Source organism: Dromiciops gliroides, chromosome 3, assembly GCF_019393635.1.
Source record: "Dromiciops gliroides isolate mDroGli1 chromosome 3, mDroGli1.pri, whole genome shotgun sequence".
NCBI classification, from domain to species: domain Eukaryota; kingdom Metazoa; phylum Chordata; class Mammalia; order Microbiotheria; family Microbiotheriidae; genus Dromiciops; species Dromiciops gliroides.
Window position 1 is genome coordinate 572,277,731 of NC_057863.1, and position 27,111 is coordinate 572,304,841.

General features: G+C 40.6%; 1 protein-coding gene across 1 annotated transcript in view; it reads left to right on the plus strand.

Annotated features, from left to right (window-relative positions):
- SERPINE3 (serpin family E member 3) overlaps positions 1–27,111 on the plus strand; it is a 106,962-nt gene that overhangs the window by 46,813 nt on the left and 33,038 nt on the right. The window contains exons 2-6 of the mRNA XM_043998482.1: positions 13,201–13,376; positions 16,005–16,308; positions 19,964–20,193; positions 21,812–21,823; positions 22,416–22,613. Coding sequence (XP_043854417.1) covers positions 16,046–16,308; positions 19,964–20,193; positions 21,812–21,823; positions 22,416–22,613 — 703 coding nt within the window. The 5' untranslated portion in view covers positions 13,201–13,376; positions 16,005–16,045. The remainder of the gene's footprint in view (positions 1–13,200; positions 13,377–16,004; positions 16,309–19,963; positions 20,194–21,811; positions 21,824–22,415; positions 22,614–27,111) is intronic.

The window sequence follows — 27,111 nt, forward strand, 5'->3', positions numbered from 1 at the left end:
GCCTATTATGTACCAAGCATTGTGCTAAGCACTGAGGATATAAATAAGAAAAAGAAAGACAGGCTCTGCCCTCAATGGGTTTAGATCTAATCAAGAAAGGTAATACACAAAAGGAGGCTGAAAAGGAGGGGCCACCAGGGGGCACCCTACACCTTAGTGGAAACCAACTAGAGGTGCTGATGGAAAATAGAGAGAAAATGCTTTGTCATGAGCCTGACCACTCCTTCTTGAGACTACTTCCAGAGGGCTATTGAGTACTTGCATAGTAGCTTGTTGTGGTAACTATAACATTTTGACTTTGGAGTCCAGGTTAAGGAAGGAGGTTCAGTCTGAAATAGAGGTTTGGTTGTTTTGGGGTTTTTTTTTTCCCTAGGTTTGGTACCTCAACGAAAGCGAAACCTAAATTGCACAATTATGAAAGCAAACACACCCATAGCTACACAACGGACAATTCTGGGGGGAAGGCAGATAGCAAAGGAATAAGTGCTCATTTATGCAAAGGGTGGGGAGGGAAAAGCAATTCTGATCTAGTAATAGGAATGAAGGACAAATGTCATCAACTTCACGGCTGTCCTTCTAATATTACGAAACAAGAACTCTTGCTGTGCTAGCTGAATTGCAGCTGCTTTGCAGCCCCTTTCTAGAAGAATGTTAACACCTCCTTGGTGAATTAGCCCATAGTCTTCTTAAGGGTTATTTAAGCTATTTTGTGAGTTAGACTCACAGCCTCACCTAGCCAGCACAGCAAGAATCCTTCAGACTAAATCAGTCTTTTTAATTGATTCTGCTTCCTCATCTAAAAAGTGGAGTTGAACCAGATGACCTTTATCCCCACTTGATGTTTTAGTGGGAGTTAGTAATTTCCTTTCAATTCTCATCATGCCCCTACTAGCTTGCAACAAGTCTCTGCATAGTACCCTCTTGCTTTACTGAGCAGTACCAGAGGGGCAAAGTAAAACTAGTGACCTTTCTCCTGAATTCTTGCAGCAACAACCAAATCACTGTCTTTCCTCCCCTTACACTTGTGTTAATTATAACTGTTTTCTCTATGATACTTTGAGAGGCAGTTCATTATTGTAGAAGGAATGCTGGACTTGGTGTCAGGAAAGACTTGGGTTCAAATCCTTCCTCTGGTACTTATTGCTTTCACAATTCTGGAAAAGTCACTTAACCCCTGTGAGTCTGCGTTTCTTCACCTTCAAAACAGGGATAATAATACTAATTGGGGGGGGGTGGCAATTGGGGTTAAATAACTTGCCCAGGGTCACACAGCTAGTAAGTGTTAACTGTCTGAGGCCAGATTACTTATTTGATTCCAAGATCACACCAATCTGCTAGAGTAGCCAGAAACAGCATAGCATCTGCCTTCTTATTCAAGAAACAGTCTTCCAAAATTGAGCAGTCCATGGGACAGACATGGAGAAATTCCACAGATAGACAGCTTAAGCAGACTGGGTATTCTCCAGAGCCACATCAGCCACACGTGCTGGATTCTATCAGGAAATCCTCCTTTCAGGAAAGGAAAGTATAAATTTAACAAGCATATACTAAGGGGAAAAAATCACAATGAGCTATGAAAGAAAGAACTGGAAAGGCAATTAACAGGCCAAGAGGTACAAAATCTTTCTCTTCCTCTTCCTCAGTGCCTAGTACAGTGGCTTGGAGATGGTGGGAATTTAATAAATAATGCTTTTCAAAATGGAATGCATGTACCTAGATGGCACCATTCAGTGGAATATATATAATAAATACTTTGTATAAAAATCCAACATGTCATGATATGTATGATATATTTCCCAGCGGCCCCTTTGGTCTACTGTATGCAACTGTGCCTTATGCCGCTCGCTATTATGAATTTATAAGGGACATGTAGATATTTGATCAAGTGTATGCCTCTCTAAATATAATGTTATGAACTCTATACCTATAGGGCACGTAGGTGGCTGAGTGGATAGTGTGCTGAGCCTGGATTTAGGAAGATCTGAGTTCAAATGTGGCCTCAGTCACTTAATAGCTGTGTAACCCTGGACAAGTCATTTAACCCTGTTTGCCTCAGTTTCCTCATCTGTCAAATGAGCTGGAGAAGAAAATAGTAAACCACTCCAGTATCTTTGCTGAGAAAACCCCAGATGGAGTCATGAAGAGTTGGACATGACTAAAAACACCTCAACAACAACATATAAGTTATAGGTTATCTATATCTATCTATGTATGGGTTATCTAAGCATCTGGGAAAATTGCCTGTAAGGAAGCTATATGTAAATTACTATATGTTTTATATATACCCATAGCCAAGAGTTAGTAACTAGACAGAATGTTTAGCTTGGAGGGAAGAAGGCTAGGGTTGAAATTCTACCTCTGAAGCATATTAGCTCTGGGGCCATGAGCAGATCACCTAATGCCTAATGTCCCAGGCAACCCTCTAGGATCATAAACTACAAACAGTTGATGATTTGCTTCATGTGGAAAAGAGTTTCCATGCAAAGAGTTCCATGTACTATATGAAATTATAATCCAGATGTATGGCCATAGATGGACACTCAGTGTGACTTGTTGGGATGATAGGGGGTTTTTTTGTTTCATTTTATTTTGTTTTATTGGAAGGGGGAAAGGATATAAGTACATATCCCAAAGACTACATTTCCCAAGGTGCTCTTGGCCTCACAGACAAACTTGACTGGAATTCCCAGGATTTATGTTCAGTTCAGCAAACATTAAATAGCTATAAGTACCTACTATGTGTAAGGTACTGTGCTGGATGATAGACACACAAAGGGAATGAATGAAGACATATTGAGGAGGAGAGTGGAACAGAAACAGATGAAAAGGGCAACAATTTCCTAAGTTGTAAAGATTCTTAAAGTTTAACCCTTCTCTTCAGCACCAAACATAGAATATTCAACCTACCCTTCTTATCTGCCTTCCATTAATCTTCTACTCAGTTTTAGTTTAGATATTAATTCCATTCTATTTCTGTTCTAAGGTTTTAACAGGGCTGGTTGTTACTTCTCCAGCCCTCACCCAGGTATGTTGGATTCTGGATCTTAGATCTTTTCATCCTTCAGTCTTCTAGCTCAGTCATTCTAGAGTGACTGACACATCCATTGTTCAAGGCCCGAGAAAGTACTTTAATTTAATTCAAGTTAAAAGATTTAAAAAAAATTTTTTTTAATTAAGCACCTACAATGTGCAGAATGCTTTTTGAGATACTGGGGATATATACAGTTTAAATAAGATGAAATTCCAAGCCTGAGGGAGTTACAATCCAGTAGCCATTTTTATTCCTACTGAAAAAAAGAAACTTCCTTATATAAGCTACTAAACTATCTTTCACCACAGGTTTCAGATCTGGGCACTTCCCCCATCCTGGCCTGGGGCCATCTTTTTCCCTGCCTGCCCAACCTCCCTCCCTCCACATTGCTCTTTTTTGCCCTTTCATATGTTCTGTGTTCTGGCTGGTTCACCAGAAGCAAATCCTCTTAGGCAGATCTTTCCTGGCTTGTTTAGCCCTTGATGGTGAAATAATTTCTTCCACCTACACCATGCCTTGGGCCCCGGGGCCTTGGCCTGGATCCCCCTGCTGTTCATAGCACAGCTTTTCATCTTTGATTCATTGGCTAGGAAAAATAAAATGAAAATAATTAAGATAGAATTGAAGCACAAGATAGGTAGGGAAATAATAAAAAAGTAACTAACGCTAATGAGTTCCTATTTCCTAGCCAGAACAAATTACATCCCAGGATAAAGAAAGAAACTTGCAGATGTGATCATAACAATAGCTGACACATATAACCCTTTTAATTTTACAAAGTGATTACAAACAGTGTCTCATTTGATACAAAAAACCCTGTGAGATTGGTTCTGCAAGTATTATTATTTTTCATTCTATGGAAGAAGAAATTGTGTCTCAGAAAGGTTAAATAACTTACCGGGGCTTACCAAGCTAGTAAACATCAGAAGTGTGATTCGTTTTTCAGAATCTGAACTTTGACTCAAAAAAAAGTATTTCCATAAACACAACAGAATACAAAAAGAGGATTGTATATGAAAATATGAATTTTCTTTGTTACCACTTGCTTTTTGTTTTGGTTTTGGGTTTTTTGCAGGGCAATGAGGGTTAAGTGACTTGCCCAAGGTCACACAGCTAGTTAAGTGTCAAGTGTCAAGAGGCTGCATTTGAACTCAGGTCCTCCAGAATCCAGGGCCAGTGCTCTATCCACTGTACCACCTAGCTGCCACTACCAGTTGCTTTTCTATTTTTAAGTATATTATAATTGTCCTTATTATTTTCAAAATTGTCCTGCTTGTTTTCATTTCCTTTTTAATTTCTTCCATTGCCTTCTGTGCATTAAAAAGTTTCAAAGGCTATTTAAAATTTTTTTTTAATTTTTAATTTTTTAAATTTTGTTGAGGCAATTGGGGTTAAGTGACTTGCCCAGGGTCACACAGCTAGTAAGTATTAAGTGTCTGAGGCTGGATTTGGACTCAGGTCCTCCTGAATCCAGGGCTAGTGCTCTATCCACTGTGCCACCTAGCTACCCCCAAAGGCTATTTGTTTTTCTACTAGATCCCTATGAAAATAGGGTATCTTTTTTTTTTTTTGCAGGGCAATGAGGATTAAGTGACTTGCCCAGGGTCACACAACTAGTAAGTGTCAAGTGTCTGAGACTGGATTTGAACTCAGGTCCTCCTGAATCCAGGGCCGGTGCTCTATTCACTGCGCCACCAAGCTGCCCCCCAAAAGCTATTTTTTTAACATCACTATTGTTACCCTCCCTTAGGTTCCTCCAATTCCATTTCCAACTAAAACCAAGAAAAAGAAGGCAGGGGGTGGGGATGACGATGGAGAGAATCCTTGTAACAAATAAGTATAGCCACACACCCAACTGGGTAGAATAATGTATTTATGAAAATGAATGTTGAAAACTACCCCTATATATAACTGGAAAAAGTAAAATAAATGTTTGTTGCAAAAAAAAAACCAGGGGTAGCTAGGTGGCACAGTGGATAGAGCACCAGTCCTGGAGTCAGGAGGACCTGAGTTCAAATGCGGCCTCAGACACTTGACAATAGCTGTGTGACCTTGGGCAAGTCACTTAACCCCAATTGCCTCACCAAAAAATAATAATAATAATAAATTTTAAAAATAAATTTAAAAAAAACAAATAAGTATAGCCAAGCAAAACCAATCCACACAGTAGCCATGTCCAAAAAATGTAAGTCTTTGTGCACTTTGAGTCTATCATCTCTCTGTCAGGAGTTAAGTAAGATGATTCATTATAGGTCTTCTAGAGAACCAGCTGCATTTCAAGATCAGAGTTGTCTTTCAAAGCTATTTTTTCTTTACAGGGTTGGTGTCCTTATATAAACTGTTTTCCTGTTTCAGGTCAATTCACTCTGTATCAGTTCAATCACTCAGGATTCTCCGAAAACATCTTTTATCATTTCTTATGGCTCAAAAATGTTCTATTTCATTATTATACCACAATTTGTTCAGCTATTCCCCAACTGATGGATATTCCCTTAGTTTCCTGTTATTTTCTCTTTTTTTATTTTTAAATCCCCCTTCAAAATCATGAAGTTTGTTTTGCTTATAGATATTCTCTCCCTGCTATTATTCTTCTTCTTAGCACCCCTGTATCCCTTCCTATTTCTCCAGTGAGTTTGATGATTTTCTTTTTTTAATCATAAAAATATTGTATTATTTTTCAGTTACATGTAAAGATAGTTTTCAATATTTGTTTTGTTTTTGTTTGGTTTGGTTTGGGTTGGGTTGGGTTTTTTATGGAGTAATGAGGGTTAAGTGACTTGCCCAGGGTAACATAGCTAGTAAATGTCAAGTGTCTGAGGCCATATTTGAACTCAGGTTCTCCTGAATCCAGGGCCAGTGACTAGTTGCCCCCACAATATTTGTTTTTATAAGATTTTGAGTTCCAACTTTTTTCCCCTCCTTCCTTCCCTTCCCTCCCCCCTCCCCAAGACAAAAAAAGCAATTTGATATAGGTTATAAATGTACGAGTTTGGGGCAGCTAGGTGGCACAGTAGATAGAGCACCAGCCCTGGATTCAGGAGTACCTGAATTCAAATCCGGCCTCAGACACTTAACACTTACTAGCTGTGTGACCCTGGGCAAGTCACTTAACCCCAACTGCCTCACTAAAAAAAAAAAAGTAAAATAAAATAAATGTACGAGCTTTATGTTTTTCTACATTAAACCTTGTGTGTATATGTTCAACTCTCCTTTGTCAAATTAAGAGTGAGGTCCAGGGCAGCTAGGTGGTGCAGTGGATAAAGCACTAGCCCTGGATTCAGGAGGACCTGAGTTCAAATAAGGCCTCAGACACTTGACACTTACTAGTTGTGTGACCCTGGGCAAGTCACTTAACCCTCATTGCTTCCCCCCCCCCCAAAAAAAAGAATGGGAAAAAAAAGTGAGGTCCATCTGATGTCTGCTCCTCTCACTCCATTTCAATGTTTCTATATTCTTCTTCTCATACTTGATCTTGCTATTGAGAAATATTAAGTTCCACTCTCTTCTTCCTCCTTTTGACACTGATATATTCCTTTTATTCTCTCTTCTCTTTCCCCTCCTAATACCCTCAGAACATAACTAATCCACCCCCAGGTTCTCTTGTTTTGAAGACATTAAGATTATAAAAGGATACTTTCTCCAGTTCAAATTTACCTTGATTCTCATGTTTGAATTTCATACTCAACTCTGATCTTTTTGCCAAGAATTCTTGAAAGTCCTCTATGCCACTCAAGATTCATCATTTTCCCCTGTAGGATTATAATCTGCTATTCAGGATAAATTATTCTTGGTTGTAAGCCTATCTCTTTTTGTCTTTTATAGTACTATGTTCCAAAATCTCTTCTTATTTATAGTAGAAGTTGCCAGTTCTAATGTGATCTTGACTGTGATTCCTTAGTACTCGATCTGTTTCTTTCTGGATGCTTGCAGTATTTTTTCTTTCTCTTGGTCACTCTGAATTTTGGTAATGACAACCCTGGGACTTTTCCTTCTGGGGGTTTTATTGGGAAACAATTACTGGATTCTTTAGATATTCCCTTTTCCCTTTGGTTTTAGTAGGTATGGATTATTTTTAATTATGATTTCTTAAAATAGGGTATCTGTGTTTGTTTTTTAGTTATAATTTTGACAGAGTCTGATGATTCTTAAATTATCTCTTTTTGACTTGTTTTTCAGGACAGTTGTTTTTGATATTTTACATTTTCTTCTATTTTTCAGTCTTTTGATTTTATTCCAATATTTCTTTCCATTCCATGGAGTCATTGATTTCTCTTTGGTCTATTTTAGATTTCAAATAGTCAGTCCATTACTTGGGTAAGTTTTATAACGTAAACTGTACATTCTCCTTACAATTCTTTACTCCAGAGCTCTTATTTCCTTTTTTATCTTTTTTCTTAATTTTTCTAGGCCTTGTGAAATTGTTTTTTCTTTTGAGTCTTGACTTGTAGTTGTTACTTGCTCATTCTTTTGGGGATCTCCAGTTCTACAATTTTTGATACTTGTAGTGTTTTCAGGGGCAGCTAGGTGGCACAGTGGATAAAGCACCAGCCCTGGATTCAGGAGGACCTGAGTTCAAATTTGGTCTCAGACACTTGACACTTACTAGTTGTGTGACCCTGGGCAAGTCACTTAACCCTCATTGCCCCGCAAAAACAAACAAATGAAACAAACAAACAAAAAAACAAGTTCACAGACTCCAGAATTCCTAATCTGTGGTATCTCAGGACAGAGTATTTGGGACCCTGCAGTCCCTGGGCCTTGGATGTCCTTATCTTAACACTGTATTTGTCACAGACCCTCCAAAGGCCCCTCCCTGGGCCTCTCTGATCTCCTTGAGTCTTTCTCATTGAGCTCTCTTCTTTTGCGACCCTCTGATACAGAACTTCCAGTCTCTGGAGTCTGGCCTCTCCTAGTTGATCTATTAAGCTAGGCTGGCTTGCCCACACTGGTACTGGCTTTTGTGGGTAACCCTTTTTCTTATCATCTGCCAGCTTCTGGCTATTTTTTTGTGCAGTTTTAGAGTGGAAGGAATCACTTATTGTAGTTTCTAATTTGATTTCTTGATCATTATTCGATTTGGTGTGAGTTTCAGGTTTCCACTCTCATAGTTGTATGGAAATTGGGCTCTTGGACTCTATGCTATTTAATTGTTGTTGGTAATCCTCAAAGAATAATGGAAAATAACAAAGGGGTTGTGATGTTTAAAATCTAAATGTGTGGTCACCTTAAATTACAAGCTTTAGCACCAGTCTTTAGGCATTAAGCATTTATTAAAGCATACTAGGTATTAGGGAAAAAAAAAAAAAACACGTGGAGTTAAGAAAGGCCTATCTAACCTAGAGTTCCAGCCTGGTCTGGTTCTTCCTCAATTCTTCTGCCCCGAGCCTGCTTCAACCCTCAACTGCCCCCCACAAATGGAGTGTGGAAGTTTTTTATAGCTCCGGAGCAGAGGCAGTCCTTACACACTGCTTCAAGCTGATTGGTACGTGTCATCCAAATCCATTGATTCACTGGACTTGAAGGTTGTCTCCAGTTGAGTTCAAAGTCCTTAGCTTCTGAAAACAATACTTTCTTAAAGGCTACAAACCTAGTAGTGGTGGTATTGCTGGATCAAAAGTTATGTACAGTTTTATAGCCCTTTGGGCATTGTTCCAAATTTTTCTTCAGTATGGTTGGACTAATTTACAACTCCACCAATAGTGCATTTGTGTTCCAATTTTTCCCACATCCCCTACAGCATTTGTCATTTTCCTTTTCTGTCATGTTAGCCAATTTGATAGGTATGAGGTGGTATCTCAGAGCTGTTTTATTTGCATTTCTCTGATCAGTAGTGATTTAGAGCATTTTTTATGTAACTAACTATTGATAGCTTTGATTTATTCTGAAAACTGCCTGTTCATATCCTTTGGCTACTTATCAACTGAAGAATGGCTCTTATTTTTTAAAAATTTGACTCGGGGCAGCTAGGTGGCACAGTGGATAAAGCACTGGGCCTGGAGTCAGGAGTACCTGAGTTCAAATCTGGCCTCAGACACTTGACACTTACCAGCTGTGTGACCTTGGGCAAGTCACTTAACCCCCATTGCCCCGCAAAAAAAAAAATTGACTCAGTTCTTTATATATTTAAGAAGTGAGGTCTTAATCAGAGAAACTTCCTGTAAACCCCCCCCCCCTGCCCCACCCAGTTTTCTGTTTTCCTTCTAATTTTGGTTTTATTTGTGCAAAAGACTTTTATTTTCATGTAATCAAAATTATCCATTTCACATCTTTGTGATGGTCTCTATCTTTTGTTTGGTCATAACTCTTTCCCTTATTTATTATTTAATTAATTAATTCTTTATTTATTTCTTTAGTTTTTAGTGAGGCAATTGGGGTAAGTGACTTGCCAAGGTGTCACACAGCTAGTAAGGGTAAGTGTCTGAGACAGGATTTAAACTCAGGTACTCTGACTCCAGGGTTGGGTGCTCGATCCACTGTGCCACCTGGCTGCCCCACTCTTCCCGTATTTATAAATCTTACAGGTATCCTTTTTCCATGCTCTCCTAAATTTACTTATGATAGTCACCCTTTATGTCTACTAATCATTATCCCGTTCGAACCTTTTTCTTGGTATGTGGCATAAGATATTTGTGCCTAGTTTCTGCCAAACTACTTTCCAACTTTCCCAGAAATTTGTCAGATATCAAGTTCTTACCCCCAAATCTTGGCTCTTTGGGTTTACCAAACACTAGATTACTATGGTCATTTATTATTATGTATTATTTACTCAGTCTATTTTTCTGATCTACCACTCTATTTCTTAGCCAGTACCAGGCGCTTTTTTTATAATTACTACTTTGTAATATACTTTTGAAGTCTAGAACTATTGGGCCATTTTCCTTAACTTTTTTTCATTGATTCCCTTGATATTCTTGGCCTTTTGTTCTTCCAGATTAATTTTGTTACCATTTTTCTAGTTCTATAGAAATAATTCTGTGATAGTTTGATTGGTATGATACTGAATTTTAAAAATTAACAGGTAGAATTATTCTTTTTATTATTCAACAGTAATTTCTTAAGATGAATGGTGGTGAATAGGGGGAAAATATAAGAATTCATTTCTATAGTATACCTTCATTGCTAGTGAAGAACAGTTTGAAGATCAGGGATAGCACAAATGTGATGGCAATGAGACTAAAATAGTCTTCAAAGTAAAGCATTCCTCTCCATCTCTAATGTAAGTCAATGAATCAACAGGTATTTGTTAAGTACCTACTTTGCTCTGGGTACTATGCTAGGTGCTGGGTATATAAGGACAAAGAATGACAATAATCCTTACCAACAAGGAACTTATGTGTTATTGAGGAAGCTGACACATACATTCACAATGGGGGAGTGGCCAATGAGTTCAGTCCTTATGAGCATGTGCAAAGTTGTTCAGCTGATACAATCTCTTTATGGATTTGGAGCAGGTACAGATACTGGTTCCAGTCTACTAGCCATGTGATAAAGAGGAGTCCCTTTTTTTTTTTTTTTTTTTTTTTTTTTTTTTTTTTTTTTGCGGGGCAATGGGGATTAAGTGATTTGCCTAAGGTCACACAGCTAGTAAGTGTCAAGTGTCTGAGGCCGGATTTGAACTCAGGTACTCCTGAATCCAGGGCCGGTGCTTTATCCACTTCGCCACCTAGGTGCCCCTTGGGGGAGTCCTTTTTAATTAATTCCAAAGCTGGAACTAGAGGCATTTGAAAGCTACTAGTTCACCAGAACTAGGCCTCTTTCGGGGAACTGATTCCTGCTTGGTAGCATATTCCAATTAGAGAAGAGAGACAATGAGGAGAAAGGCTTTGGACTGGCCCCATCTGAGGCCAACATGTGGCTTATGAATATAGGCCTCTGTTTGTTTGGGGGGGTTTGTTTTGTTTTGTTTGGGGTGAGTGTTGGGGGTTTTTGTTTTTGTTTTTGTTTTTGGCCTCAGCAATTGTTCTTTCATTTTACAGGAAGGAAATTGAATGCTAAGACTGTGATTTTTGAGACAGCAAGACAGGGAGCCTAATGGAGTCCATGCCACATCTGAAGAACAGAGAAAAGGCTAGTTTGACAGTCTATCGACTGTCAGAAGGAGAACATAATAATGTGTCTGTAGAGAGGTGGAAGTCCAATAGTTCACAATGAGTTGGTCCAGCTTTCAGACCCCAAGGATCACAAAGCAACTCTGAGGACACAACTCAACTATAGTTGAGTCAAGGGATCGTCCAACAGTGATACCACATGTAGATGTGAACTAAGTGGGACTCAAAGTTGTGTTAAATCTGAGCACATTCCCCTCAGAGACTCAGGTCATATAGAGGGGAGTGGGCCCATCAGGAGCTGTGGGGTAAATATATATATATTTCTGGTTTTTACATAATTTTATCTCTTAATAAAGGTTAATTGCTATTATTCATGTAAGTGGGAGTGGAGTGCTAGTCACTGGAGGTAAATAGTTGGGGTGTTGGAATGGGGTGTTGTCAATAGCACTAGAGAAGAACACCCACAGCCTATCAGTGATAGTCCCTAGAGCCCTGAAGGGGAGATGTAGCTGGCCTGACTTGGAGAGAGGCCAGAGGACTCATTAGATATATATAAGTACATACATAATAAATACAAGATAGAGAAGGGCAGAAATAGCAATTGGGAGAATCAGTAGTGCTCAAGCTGTTTATTGAAGGAAATGAAGGAATTCTATGAGGTGGGCATGAGGAGGAAATTCATTCCAGGCACAAGTGATAACCAGCACAAAAGCATGGGCAGGAGATGGAGGGGCACATGAAAGGAACAGAGAAACGGTCATTTTGGCAAATCAGAAAGAGAAGAACGCATAATAAAGTTGGAAAGATAAATGTAAGTCCAATAGTATCCCAGAGTTTAGAAGGAACCAATTGTCTTAATTTACTCATTTTATCTAGTTTTATTTTGTTTTTGGTTTTGCTGGGCAATGAAGGTTAAGTGACTTGCCCAGGGTCATATAGCAAGTAAGTGTCAAGTGTCTGAGGTCGGATTTGAACTCAGGTCCTCCTGAATCCAGGGCCAGTGCTTTATCCACTGCACCACCTAGCTGCCCCTCAGGATTTTATTTTAAGGCTTATGTCTTCTTGTGGTATTCAGCTGTAATTTTTCTATAGCAAATAACACTTGTTGACATTTTTGGATTGCTGATATTTAGGTAACATTGGGATCTTGGGTATCTTATGATGTCTGCTTCATTTCCATCTCATTAGCATCCCAATGGGCTCCCCTAAATACCCTGGAACATTTTTTATAGTTATTGTTCCCCATGACTATCACCATCAACAATGAAAACAGTCTGCGTTAGCTTTTAGTTGTTTTTAGATGGAGTGAGTTAAACACCAGGAGCTTACAGCCTAAGACAGACAATAACGTCATAGCCTGAGTATTCAGGACTCAGGGTGAACTTACATATAAATTAAGAGATTAAGAAAACTTTATTTGGTAATATTTACTATAGAAATGTTACCCCATAGGATCCTAGGTTAAGGAATCAGAAGGAACCTCAGAGACGATCTGGACCATGCCAGTTATTTTATGGATGATGAAACTAAGACCCAGGGAGGTTCCATGCCTTCCAGAAGAACAGTATCACACAGGAAGGAATCAAATCAGGACTTGAACCCAGGGCCTCTCCCTCCAAAGCTAACACTCCACTATCCTGGTCATCCTAAGATCTATACCAGCTAAAAAGCAGAAAGTATGTGTCTTTAAATTTTAAAAAAGCACATTAGTCCATAACTTTAGTTCCCCAGATATATTTTCTCTTTTCCTTGAACTAGGTGAAAGAGTGAAAGCTTAAGCCTAAGAAAACAAGAGACTTTAATTTATCCCAACCTCCATGTCACACAGTAGAATGATGTATTATCTTCTCTAGCCTGGAGATGGGGGGAGGAGGTGAGGAATCATTAGGTGCCTGGTACCCAGAAACCTTGGTGACAGGAATCAATGGAATTCATGGGAAAAAAAAAAAACAAACCAGAGAGAGATAGGGGTTCCTTACTGGGTACAATTGGGTCACAAGTCTAATAAGGCTTGAGCAGGGCTTGAACAGGAGTTGTCGGCTCCATCCCCAGATGTCCCTTTTGGTTCCTGCTCTTGGCTTTCCCGGCCAAAGCCATGTCCCTCTGCCTGGTTCTCTGCAGAACCTCCAGACTCCAGGAATTTGGGCAGAGTGGCACCGACATCACCAGCAGAGACTGCAGTCACTGACGCTCCCTTCCTGGGCAATCTTGTGACTCAGAGCAGACCCTGCTCCACTTTTTAAAAGGAAGCAACCCTGGAGACCCAAGGGAGCACGAGGATCGGAACACAGCAGGAGGTGAGTAAAGGTAAGGGGCCTGAATGTGCTATGCCTTCAAAGACGCAAGATGGGCTTAAGGAAAGGAGGGGAGGAGGGTAAGCCAACAAAACCCTCATTCTGAAAGAATGAGGACAGGATCATGCACAAGATCATACAATATTCTGGCTTAGGGAGTTCCTGAGAGAGACCCTGAACCGAAAGGACCATGGGTGCCCTAATCCCCCAAATACACACAGACAGGTCTAATACTATCCCAGAATCAAGTGCTCCACATGGTATTTGGGCTGGACTGCCAGAAAAGGGAAGTTTCTTAGCATCCTCCCGTCTGGGCACACACAGCAGATGCCACAGTGCCAAGTGGCTCTACATATGAAGATGCCTTGGGGCACGGTGTTTGCCTGGACCCCTCTTACATCAATCAAGGTCAAGGAAACAACATGGGGGAATCTGCTCTTACCCATTTATCTAGTTTGGGGAACTACACTTGGGTTTATCTTGCTTTTCATTGCATTGTAGAAAAGCAATTTGTTACAGTGAAGAGAGCCCCAGACTTGGAGTCAGAAGATCTAGGTCTCAGTTTTGCCTTTTCTATTCACTGACTCTATAACTTTGGAAAAGTCACTTAACCTATTACCATTCTGTTATTGTTCTGTCATTTCAGTTGTGTCTGACTCTTTGTAACCCCATTTGGGGTTTTCTTGGCAAAGATACTGGAGTGATTTACCATTTCCTCCTCCAGCTAATTTTACAGATTGTGAAACTGAGGCAAACAGGGTTAAGTGACTTACTTGCTCAGGGTCATGCAGCTAGTAAGTATCTTAGGCTACATTTGAACTCGGGGCTTTCTTACTCTAGGCTCTGTGCTCTATCCACTGATCTACCTAGCTGCCTCAAGTCACCTAGCTGCCTCTTTTACCACATAAGTACGTACTAATAAAAGATGACATTTATACAGTATTTTAAGATTTATTAAGCATTGTGCATATATTATCTTATTTGATCCTCTGAACAACATAATGAAATAGATGCTATTAAGATCATCCTTATTTTATAGATGAGGAAACTGAGACAGAGAGTTTAGTGACTTGGCCAGGGGCACACAGCTAGTATCTTAGGCAAGATTTTAATTCAGCCCTTCCTGACTCAAAGTCTAGCATTCTATACAGTATACCACCTACCTGTCAACTATGGGCCAAGACTGACTGGAGCAAAGGTTAAGGGAAGTGAAGCTTTGTGCAAAGATGACAGGACAACAACAATGGTACTGTTGGCAGAAATAGGGAAATCAGCAAAAGGAGATGGTTTGGGAGGAAAGATTATAAATTCCATTCTGTACCACATTCAGGTTGACATATCCAACTGGAAATTGGAAATGTGGGTCATATGCCTGGAATTGAGGTTCCCGTACATTGTGTAGATTAAGGTAAAGGTGATAGTTGAAGTTGTCGGAATGGATGAGCTTGCCAACAGAGACAATATAGAGAAAGAAAAAAATAGGACTAAGAAAACTTTGGGGAATATTCATATTCAGACTTAGTATGAAGGTGCCAGTGAAGGACCCCAAAAATAGATTTACCACATCTGTCAACTACTAATGTCTACCATCAGCAAATTAGGTTTAAGGAGCTTTTACCTATTCTAACATTTTGTTCTCGATGTCACAGTTGATTCCAGTAAGGGCTGCTGTCCTCATTTGAGGCTGTGTCACATCGAAGTTTGCCATTGGACCCCCGAAAAGTAAAACATGATATTTCTATGTATTCTATTATCCCCAAGATTAACTCTTGGGTTTTTCTATCATCTCTGATGGGCTGTTTTAAAAAAGCAGATTGAGGGGGCAGCTAGGTGGTACAGTAGATAAAGCACCAGCCCTGGATTCAGGAGAACCTGAGTTCAAATCCGACCTCAGACACTTGACACTTACTAGCTATATGACCATGGGCAAGTCACTTAACCGTCATTACCCCACCCAAAGGGAAAAAAAAAAAAGCAGATTGAGAGAAGTGTTAGTTCTTAAGACCTTAGGATATGCTGATGACTGAGCAAGAACTGGAAATCAGGTCTCCTAATTAAATCCAGTTCCGCTCTTTCTGTCTTACATTGCCTCTTTGTGTGTTTTCATGAAATCACACTCGGCATATGTGTGACAGTTAGATAGATAGTCCACTGGATAGGGCACTGGCCCTGGAGTCAGTAAGACCCAAGTTCAAAACACCCTCAAACAATTCTTTCCTGTGTGACCCTGGACAAGTCATTTGACTTCCGTCTGACTCAATTTCCTCACCTGTAAAATGGGGATAATAATAATAATAATAATACCCCATTCTCAAAGTTGTTGTGAAGATGAAAAGTGCTTTGCAAACCTAAAAGTGTTATATAAATGCCAGCTACTGTTATTATTTTATGTAATATAGGCACAAGAATGATGAAGACAAATGTTATTATAAAGCAAAACATAAGTATTCAATACGAGAAGTGGTGCGGGGAAGGAGGGGGCAAGGGGAGGCTTTGTGGGATGGGACGGCAAAAAGGAGCACCTTGCAAGGCACTGTTCCCACTTATCTCTGCACACATGGCTTGTTGTCCAACACAATCCTCTTTGTGCCCATGTTCCCACCACCAAGATCTCTTCCTTATCCACTTCAGGTGGCTTTCCCTGGGGGACAGAGTTGGCAGCCTCAGCTTCCATGTTGCCTTTCACCTTCATCCTCCTCCTTCTTCACTCGGGCTGCCTCCAGGGAGGACAAGGTGACCTCCGAAAGGAACTGAAGGGGTTAAAGACTGAATTTGCTGTCCGCCTCTACCAGACCTTGGCAGGAAGTGGAAATGGGACTAACTTGGTCATCTCGCCAGCCAGTGTGTCTGTCCCTCTGGAGTTACTACAGTTCGGAGCCCGAGGAAACACCTGTTTGCAGCTTGAAAGGGCCCTGGGGTATACAGTTCATGGCAAGTACTGCTTGAGGCATTGCTGTATTTATTGACATAATTTCCTCTATTACATTTTCTCCCTTATCCCCTGATGAAAAGGAGAAAATGGTTTCCTCCTGATTCTTAACTTTGGCAGTGGGCAGAAGGCACTAGGCCTTTAAGTTCACATTCAGGGCTTTAAGACCCTTCAAGAGATGGTTCTCAGGGGCAGCTAGATGGTGCAGTGGATAAAGCACCAGCCCTGGATTCAGGAGTACCTGAGTTCAAATCCAGCCTCAGACACTTGACACTTACTAGCTGTGTGACCCTGGGCAAGTCACTTAACCCCAATTGCCTCACCAAAAAAAAAAAAAAAAAAGAGATGGTTCTCAAATAACACAGAGCTCCCTAGACCTTGTTTTTCTCAGAACAATCCCACCACTTAATCTAGGACGATGTTTATGCTTTCTTAAGCTAAGCTCCTTTAACTTTTATACTAATCCACTATTTGTTGAAAAAGTCAATAAGGCCCGAAAGAACACATGTATAAAGTGGCAGCTAGTCATGGGCCAGAGTCTTGGAACAGTCTTATTGTTTAATTAGGTCAGTTAGGTGGTGCAGCAGATACACAACCTCCCTTAATTAAGTCTTATTTTCCTCATCTGGAAAAATGGAGATAACAATAGTACCCACCTCACAGGGTTGTTGTGAAGATCAAATGAGATAGTATATGTGAAGTGCTTTGTAAGACTTAGTATGATAAGGGGGCAGCTAGGTGGCGCAATGGATAAAGCACTGGCCCTGGATTCAGGAGGACCTGAGTTCAAATCTGCCCTCAGGCACTTGACACTTACTAGCTGTGTGACTCTAGGCAAGTCACTTAACCTCATTGCTCAGCCCCCAAAAAAGACAGTGTTATATAAATGCTGGCTGTGAACATCATTATCATCATCATTCACAAAAAGAGATCTTTGCTTATGCAAATTGCAATTCTGCATTATTTTCTTCTTGGCATCCTTTCTGCAAAGAAACCAGATCTCTTGAGGATCCCTCATGTAAACACACCATGAGTCCTCATGTAAACACATCACGAGACAGCAGCATTCCAGAGCAATATAGCTAATACAGGGGTTCTTAACTGGAGGTCAGCAGACCTCACCCCCCAGGATTTCAAGAGATCTGTGAATTTGAATGAGGAAAGTAAATGACATCTTATTCTGATCTCATAGAAGTCTCAATTTCCCAAAGTTCCATGTTCCAGAGACTCTTTTTCTTTTTCTTCACACAGAACCCTTCATTTGTCCTTATTATGAATAATTTGGTAAATGGTGATTTTCTAAAATTGCTATTCTGGCCCAGACTCCAGGTCATTAATCCAGCTGCTGTGTCATTCATTTTCGGGGCAGACATATATTTACCCTCTATTCCTCCATCAGCCATTGACTGATCTGCCTTTTTAGTTCAACCACAAACCTGGCAAATAACATTAATATAACTGTCTGCTCCCATGGCTTCCCAAGCAATTAAGATAGTAGTATACTGCAAGGGTTTTCCCCCATAATATATAGACATCTTCCATCTGCTTCTAAGAATGACCTCAAAGCACTGTAAGATTTTGTACTCCAGTTACCCTTACATGGGCAGAAGGTACTGGCTCTGCATTTTCCTGAACCCAGAGAGAAAATCCTCCCTTCCTCTACTGTATAGTCTTCTCAATCTCCAAGGAGTAACAGAGAAAAGTCTAGCTATGCACAATTAGCTCATGTCTATACGCCCACCAGAAGTACTTCTGGGGTCAGCTAGGTGGCGCAGTGGATAGAGCACTGGCCCTGGAGTCAGGAGTACCTGAGTTCAAATCCGGCCTCAGACACTTAATACTTACTAGCTGTGTGACCCTGGGCAAATCACTTAGCCCCAATTGCCTCACTAAAAAAAAAAAAAAGAAGAAGAAGTACTTCTGGGAAGGAATTAATTGATGAAAAGAAACAAGGATGTTTAGGGAGTTACTTAATGGGAAGACAGGCATAGAAGGAAGGGGAAGGAAATAAGCATGTATAAAGTGTCTGCTTTTAGCACTGTGCTAAACAGTTTACAAATACTCTCAGAATAAAACTTCCTTCCCCCAAATTTGCTTTGAACCAATTTATGCGTCAGTTTTAGGCTCAACAATGGTGACATAAGGATGAGAAATTTAGAGTTGCAACAGACCTTAATGACCACTGAGTCCCACACCCTCGTTTTATAAATGAGGAAACCAAGATCTTGAAGACTGACTACAGGATTGGAGGCCTAACTTAGCTGTGATGTACTGGCAAGGTACTCACAATCACTCTACAGGGTGCTTGGGAGAGAATTAAGCTGATCACATCTACTGAATAAACATGGTGAGAAAAGTATAATATTGATTCTGAAAATAAGGATGCAATCTTCTATGAAGGGTGTTCCAAAAATTGGTGCTATTAAAGTTTAAAATTCCACCCAATATAAATACTAAAAACTAGAAACTATGAAATTTCAAGATGCAAGAAAATGGAAACTATTGACTTTTAAAAGTCCTTATTATTTTCAGCATGCTTCCAAGCTATTATTGATATTAATAACATGAACTATCTCTCTCTAGTTAGAATTAAAGGCTTTCTCTCTTTTTTTCCCTGACATTTCTAAAACTGGAAGACTTTCATTGGAAAACTTGGGGCATCCAAATGCCAGGCAGATTTTGTAATGAAATAATCTGAATAAATTTACAATTCAATGGAATATGTAAAGATAGATTATATCCACATCCCAGTCACCAGTCCATCATGATTATTTATACAATTTGGAATATTTTTTAGAACACCTCAAACTTAGAAAAAGTCCCTAGCTACCATCTTACCCTGAAATTTCCTCTAGGGTTGTTCACTCTTGCCACTGCTATACTTTTTCCCCCCTGGCAATGAGGGTTAAGGGACTTGCCCAGGGTCACACAGCTAGTAAGTGTCAAGTATCTGAGGTTGGATTTGAACTCAGGTCCTCCTGAATACAGGACCAGTGCTTTATCCACTGCGCCACCTAGCTGCCCCCATCTGGTATACTTTTGAGATACAGAATATGAGTAATCTAAGGAGGGCAGTCGCCTAGTTATATAGATGGTACTTTCTATCTAACTTGACCAGAGCCTGATGTCTTTTCTTGATTCTGGATTTCTGGATTCATGCTAATTTCCTGCCAGGCTTGGGTATAACTTTGAAAAATAATCTCATTAGTGAAGCAGGGTAGCAGAGTGGATAGAGGCATGGCCTTTGGATCAGGAACACCTGGGTTCAAGTCTGCTTCTGGTGCTCTATAGTCTATGATCATGGGTAAGTTACATAACCTCACTGTACCATAGGCATTTATGGAAGACTACAAATTAGAAGTACCTTGTAAAGCAAATGTCCACACTTGGAGTTCCTACATCACAAAACTACAAGTCTAGATTTAACCCAAAAAAAACCCCATTTAATTGACTTTTCTTCAAACCAACTATATGAGGTAGCCCTCCCAGGAAACAAACATGGAGTATGTTGAGTCCTATTTCAACATTAGGCTTGCTCTAAAATGATGATGCCTCCCTGGTCCAGGTATTTAAATAAGTGATAACCTAGATCCACCTTTTTTTTTCTGCTCAGCTTCTTCATTCACATCTGACCTTTCCCTTCTCTTCCTCCAACAGACAGAAGAGTGCACAATTTCCTGCGCACTGCTCAGGCGGCAGCTTCTACTTCCGGCCCAGGGACCACCATTCAACTGGCATGTGCCCTTTTTGTACAAACCGGAACATCTCTCTCCTCTCATTTCACTGAGCATATCTCCCTGTGGGCCAACAGCAGCCTGGAGACAACCAACTTCAGTGAGCCTAACAGGACAACAGCTCAGATCAACAGATGGGTCTCTAAGTTTGTTGCAGGTAAAACAAAACAAAACAAAACAAAAACAACAAAAACAAAAACTCAACCAACAAAAGTTAAAAACAGACAGATGGGGGCAGCTGGTGGCACAGTGGATAAAGCACTGGCCCTGGATTCAGGAGGACCTGAGTTCAAATCCAGCCTCAGATACTTGACACTTACTAGCTGAGTGACCCTGGGCAAGTCACTTAACCCCCATTGTCCTGCAAAAAAACCAAAAAACAAACAACAAAAAACAAAAAAACAGACAGATGTCAGCGGAGCCTTTCAAAGGGCAAGGTGGCTGCATACGTGTTAACACTAAGCTATAAACGGCGCTGATTAGCACTCTCGCTTCTCTCTTTGGCATCTTGTTACTGATGCTGTAGCCAAGGGCTGCCATTTTGATTTAGTGATCTTTAGTCATGGGTCTGTTTTGTAGGTAGGAATGGGACCAACCAAAGGTAAAACTGTACAGTTGGCAAAATAACAAGTCATTCTTCGGGGCCAATCCTTGTCACCTTCCCCACCTTTGGGGACTGTGACATCCAGGACTTAGCCTCTTTGTTTGGTGCCTTCCTGACTCCCATTCAGCTGAACCTGCCTCATTCCCTCAGGCACTGGCTTGCTGATCCCTAGGGTTAAGGGGTGCATGAGTACTGATGATTAAGGAATGTTAAGAGGGTCTGAGGAAGAACTCACTTTGGGAAGGCTGGGGCAGGTTGGGGAGGAAGCCAAAGCCCATCTTCCTCAGAGCCAGAGATGATCAAAATATTAAATCCAAAGGAGGCAGGAGGCAGGATAACTTAGATGAGGTTTCTCAAGCTGGGGGATCTGCCAGAAGCTTGTCAGAGCAAAGGGGCAACAAAGAGATAGGGTGTTGTTGGGGAAAGGGTACTAGGCTTGGAGGAGGGAGATGTCTGTGCCCACCTCTGACACCTACTGCTCCTGTAACTCTGGGTAAGCCCTGTGACCTCTCTGAGCCCCAATTTTGTCAGCTGAAAAATGTAGATAATGATATCAGTAGTCAGTGACTGTCAGGAGGGTCACATGGGATGAAATACATAAAGCATTTTGCCAGCCTTAAGATTTCAGACATGTCAGAGTCTGATCATCTAGGCCAGGGCTTCTTAACCTTTTTTGTGTCTGGGACCCCTCCGGCAATCTAGTGAAGCCTGCGAACCCCTTCTCAGAATCATGTTTTAAATATCTGAAGGAAATGCTAAACTGCAAGCTAGAGGCTAGTGAAAATCAAGGTAGAATTTTATTTCCATCCAGTGGAATCCGGGTTATGCTCTAAGCAAAGGTTCTAATAAAAACTAGTTAGAGGAGGCGGCTAGGTGGTGCAGTGGATAAAGCACCGGCCCTGGATTCAGGAGGACCTGAGTTCAAATCCTGCCTCCAACACTTGACACTTACTAGCTATGTGACCCTGGGCAAGTCACTTAACCCTCATTGCCCCGCCAAAAAAAAATTAATAAATAAAAATAAAGTCCCAGAAAAACCAGTATAGAGGAAAAAACTGATACCCTGCCCAGGATGTTCCTAGACAACATTTAATAGTGGCCTTTTAGAGACAATATCCCCCTTTCTTGTCCAATCCAAGGGATTGGATTCAGGGAATTTCAGGCCTGGTAGGAGGGAAACCCAGCCCTAGTTTGGGACACTTTTGTTGGCTAGCAGAGTTTAGCAGCACCCTACAAGCAAAACTATTAGTAACACCTGGAAACAATATTACTAAAAATAAAATAAATCCAGTTTCACTAGACTCTTTAAAAGGAATAAAGGGAAACGTAATTATTGGGATAAGAACAAGGACCAGAGCTCTTATTTCATTGGTCTAGGTAGCTGTGGGATAAAGAAAATCCTTCTACCAATACACGTCAGGACCTTCTCTTTGACTTGGTCTCAGAAAATTGCTGAGACTAGGAAGGAGGGGTAACACACACAGCCAGTATGTATCAGAGACACTACTTGAGTTGAAGTCTTCCTAGCTCTTAGGTCAGCCCTCCACTTATTATACCACATTGCCCCTCACTAAATTAGTAACCACACTTAACTATGAGCACATACTGATTTGTTAGCTTTAATGGTTCTTATGAGGTTACAGATGTTAACCCAGTTCATCTCTTATGGAATTCCCCAAAGCTCAAACACATATGCAAGATTTTACTGTGTGAGTTAGGTCTGTTTGCTTCCATTTCCTATTGCCTCTCCTCCTTATGGTTCTCCCTCTGTGCAGATGAGAAACCCAGAAATGTCTCCTTGGAAAGGATCCATTCGACACTTGCTCAGATTGCTCTGGTGAGCACCGTGTCCTTCCGAAGTATTTGGCAAAAGAGATTCGCCTTCACAGACACCCAGGTGTTGTCCTTTACTAGCACAGAAGGCCTCATTCTCAAAGTTCCCATGATGTACCAAACTGCTAATGTCAACTACGGTGAGTATTTTCCACATAAGGATGGCTAGGTAGCTTAATGGATAGAGCGCCAAGCCTGGAGTCGGAAAGACCTAAGTTCAAATCCAGCCTCAGACATGTAATAGCTGTGTGACCCTGAGCAAGTCATTTAACCTCTGTTTGCCTCAGTTTCCTCATCTTTAAAATGGGGCTAATAATAGCACTTACCTCTCCGGGTTGTTGTGAGAATCAAATGAGATAATCATTATAAAGAAGTTAGCACAGTGCCTGGAACATAATAGTTGCTATGTAAATGTTAGTTACTATTAGTAATAGTAGTAGTAGCAAAATTTCATTTTATTTTTTCAAGGAGAAAAAAATCATTTCCCTCCTATTCACTATCCAATCCCATTGGACAAAAGAAAAGCAAAACTTTCGTAACAAATGTGCATAGACAAGCAAAACGAATTCCCAAATTGGTCACATCAAATAATAAAAAAGCCTTACTCTAAACCCTGAGTCTATTACCTCTCTGTCAAGAGAGGCATTCTTCCTCTTGAGGCCTCTGGAACTGTAAGAAGTCATTGTGTTGATCAGAATCCTTAAGTCTTTCAAAGTTATTTGTTTTTACAAGACTGTTGTTATTATAGAAATTGCTCTGGTTCTGCTCACTTCACTTAGCATCAGTTCATACAAGTCCTCCCAGGTTTCTCAGAAATTGACCCTGTCATCATTTCTTACAGCACAATAGTAGAATCACAGAATTTTAAAGGAACTGTTACTTAGGTCCCCTGAAAAAATCAAGCTCTGTCATCGCAATTAGGCCTTCACTACTATACGGAAATGCTTTTGTTCTTCCTAGATTGAATTTTGCGCTTTCCCTCCTTCCCTACTCCTCAAGAAAAGCTGCCATAAACCTTTTCCTTAAGTCTCTATGGTCAGTCTCTTCAACTCTCTGTTGGATCTCTCCCCCGGATGTCCCTAGGTATCTCAAAGGCAACATGTCCAGTGTTCATCTTTGATCATCTTTCCCTCTGAACTTTGTCTTTCTCCAAACTTTCCCATTTCTGTTTAAATAACTCCCATCCTCTAAGTGATTTTTGAGGGGTTCATATCCTCTTCCCCTTCCCATGTTACCTCTGTTCTATATCCAATCAGTGGCCAAGTCTTGTCAATTCTACCTCCAAAACTTCTGCATTCGACTCCTACTTTGTCCTCACACAGTCATCACCGTAGCCTGGACACTCTTGTTTCTACATTTTTCTATTGCAGCATCTTCCTAACTGGTCACCCTGCTTCTACTCTCTCCCTTCTTCAGTCTACCTTCCACATAGCTGCCAAAATAATCATCCTAAAATACAGATCTGACTATGCTCTAAAATCTTTAGTCACTCTCTATTCCTTCTAAGATAAAATACATACTCTTCCACCTACCATTTAAGGCTGTGTGCTGTCCAGCTCCAGACTGACTTTAAAGCCTTATTTCACCTTAGTCCCCTGCATATTCCAGCCAAAGTCAATGGTCCGTATCTCACTTTCATGTACCTCCATAAGATGCCCCCTAAGCTTGGAATCCTTCCTTATTTCTACCTCTAAGGGTCTTTATTTTTCTTCAAGATTCAGCTTCAATGCCTTGTTTCTCCCACCCCACACCCTCCATGAAGTCTTCCCTGATTTCCTCCAGTTAGTAACATTCTCATTCTCTCATTTTCTCTCTCTTCCTCTCTCTCTCTCCCTCTCCCTCCCTCTCTCTCTCCCCCTCCCTTCCCCCTCCCTCCCTCCTCCCCTCCAATTGTTATATTATTGCTTATACATATTGTTCCACACCACTAGGGAGTAAGCTCCTTGAGGAGAGAAACTATTTAGTTTCCGTTTTGTATATCTGACTCCTAACTCAGTGCCTGGCACATATTAGGTGCCTAATGAGGGTTTGATGAATAAAACCGAATAGAGATCATTCAGTCTTTTGTCCCCTTAGTTTACAGAAGAGACAATTAAGCCCCAAAGAGATTTGTCATTTGCCTAAGGTCACATAGCATCTTAGCATCCAATCTAGGAGCAGAACCCTGTTTTTTTGACTCACAAGCAAATGTTTTTAATAGAATGTGGAGAGGAGCAGCTAGGTGGATAAAGGCGCAGTGGATAAAGCACCAACCCTGGATGCAGGAGGACCTGAGTTCAAATCCGACCTCAAACACTTGACACTAGCTGTGTGACCCTGGGCAAGTCACTTAACCCTCATTGCCCCGCAAAGGGGGGAAAAAAAAGAAAGAAAATTAATCCAATGCGGAGAATTTAAATCAACCCCACATTTTAGCTAGTGAGTTAAATCAAATTACCACCATGTATAGAAATGTTCCAAACACACAAAAAGTCAAAAGTGAATCTCACTTTTTAATGAATTGTCCTTCAGTTACATTAGACTATAGGCAATCTTACTCGATAATGACGAACTTTTCTTTGCTGACAAATCATATCAAAAATGTAATGTGTCAGCACCATAACATGAGTTTTCATGACCACAGTGATTCAATTGAAGGAACTCTGTCTCTTGACAAGATTCAGCAAAAATTATTCTGTCTAGGGGTGGGTCAGGCTCCTCTGGGTTGCCCAGAAGCACAGTAGCAGGGCAGTGGCAATGATCCTCTTTGTCCGGTCGATCCAAATCATTAGTTGAAGGTCGGCACTCTGACCAAAGATGACCCAGGGACATTGTTCTGCCCCATACCATGCCATTTCCTAAGCAGTCCAGAGGGGTAGAAAGCAGATTCATATCAAAATATTGACGATGGGTTGTGAAAACCCTGTCAAGCTCCATTTGACATAATGGGATAAAAACACAAACCTAACATCTGGACATTCTCCTCATTTTCAATTTCATAATACTAGTGATGGATGGCTCACGATATTTTTTGTGATCCTCGTCCCAAAACTTTATTAAGCACCCACAATGTTTGTAACCCTGGGCTAGGTGCTGGGACCACTCCAAAGTCCTTTCCCCTCATGAAGATCACAGTTTCGTGGGAGTACCAGACACTAAACACAGACATCGATGGTTAATGGACGGGGTGATGTTGCAGTGGGGGGATGAGCCGCTAAGTACATGAGAGAGCATCCAGATGAGTGCTCTGTGCTACCCAAGGATAAAGTTGATTGTCTTTTTCTGTTGCTCCACATACTATACAGTCTGTGAGACATCCTCCAAGTTCAGAATGTTGCTCTTTAATGCCTCCTGAGAAAGGCCTTTCTAGACATTCACCCAAAGGGCAGACTTGTAAAGCAGAGCAGAGGGTGAGATCTCACACTCTTTCAGGTTTGACATTTTCCATTGCACTTTAAAAAGTAAGGAGATATTTAATAGGTTACCCAGAACCTTTAGACCAAGTCAACCCCCATGGACTTTCATAACTTCTCTGAACTTTTAAAAGGATCAATTTCACTGATAAACTATTTGCTGCGATAGGGTGTTAAGAGGGCTGAGAACTTGGGTGATTCTCCTGAGCGTAAACCTTCTCACAGCACATTCCTAGATTGAAATCCTAGTGACTGTTTTGGAATTCTAACACTCTCTAATTGGCATAGCTGGCAGTGATTCATCAGGCACATTCTGTCTTGTGCCAGAGAAGAAGAGAGATGCCTGGAGAGGCACATTCTCGTTAGTAAATCACTGCAATGCTGGAACATCTGCTGTCCATTCTAATCCTATGAAGAAACCTTTTCCTAAGGACAAACAGCCTGCTCACCTTGTTCCTCAATACATGTTACTGCTGTCCATGTAACAAGAGGAGTGGGACTGTTTGCCAAACGATCAATCAAACAATAAACAGTTTTAAAGCACATACTCTATGTCAGGCACCATGCAATGTGGAGGGAATCTAAAGACAAAAGTTAGATAGCCCATCCCTTCAAGGAGCTTACAGTCTAGCTGGGCTAGACAATATGTATAGTATTTTGTAAATGTGGATATGAAATAGATTCAAGGTAATTCTTTGGGGGAAAGCACTAGAAGGCAGGTGGTACTGTACCTCAACTAAGCTTTGAAAGAAACTAAGGATTCTAAAATATAAAGGAAAGGAGGTAAATCATATCACAATTATTATTAATTATAAATTAATTTATTATAATTAATATATTATAGTTAATAATATTTTAAGGTTTGCAAAGTGTCTTGTATATACTACCTCAATCAATCAACATTCATTAAGTACCTACAATGTGCCAGGCACTGTGTTAAGCACCAGGGATACAAAAAGAGACAAAAGATAGTCCCTACCCTCCAGGAGCTTACAATTGAATGGGGAGGCAACATGCAAACAAATATATTCAAAGCAAGCTATATACAGGAAAATGGGAAATTGTTAACTGAGGGAAGGCACAACAACCCCACGAGATAGGTTCTATTTTTATCCCTGTTGTACAGATGAGGAAACTGAGGCTAAGAGAGGTTAAGTGACTTGCCAAAGGTTACGTAGCTAGAAAGTACCTGGGGAAAGATTTGAACTCAGGTCTTCCCAACTCCAACTACAGCACTTTTACCTAC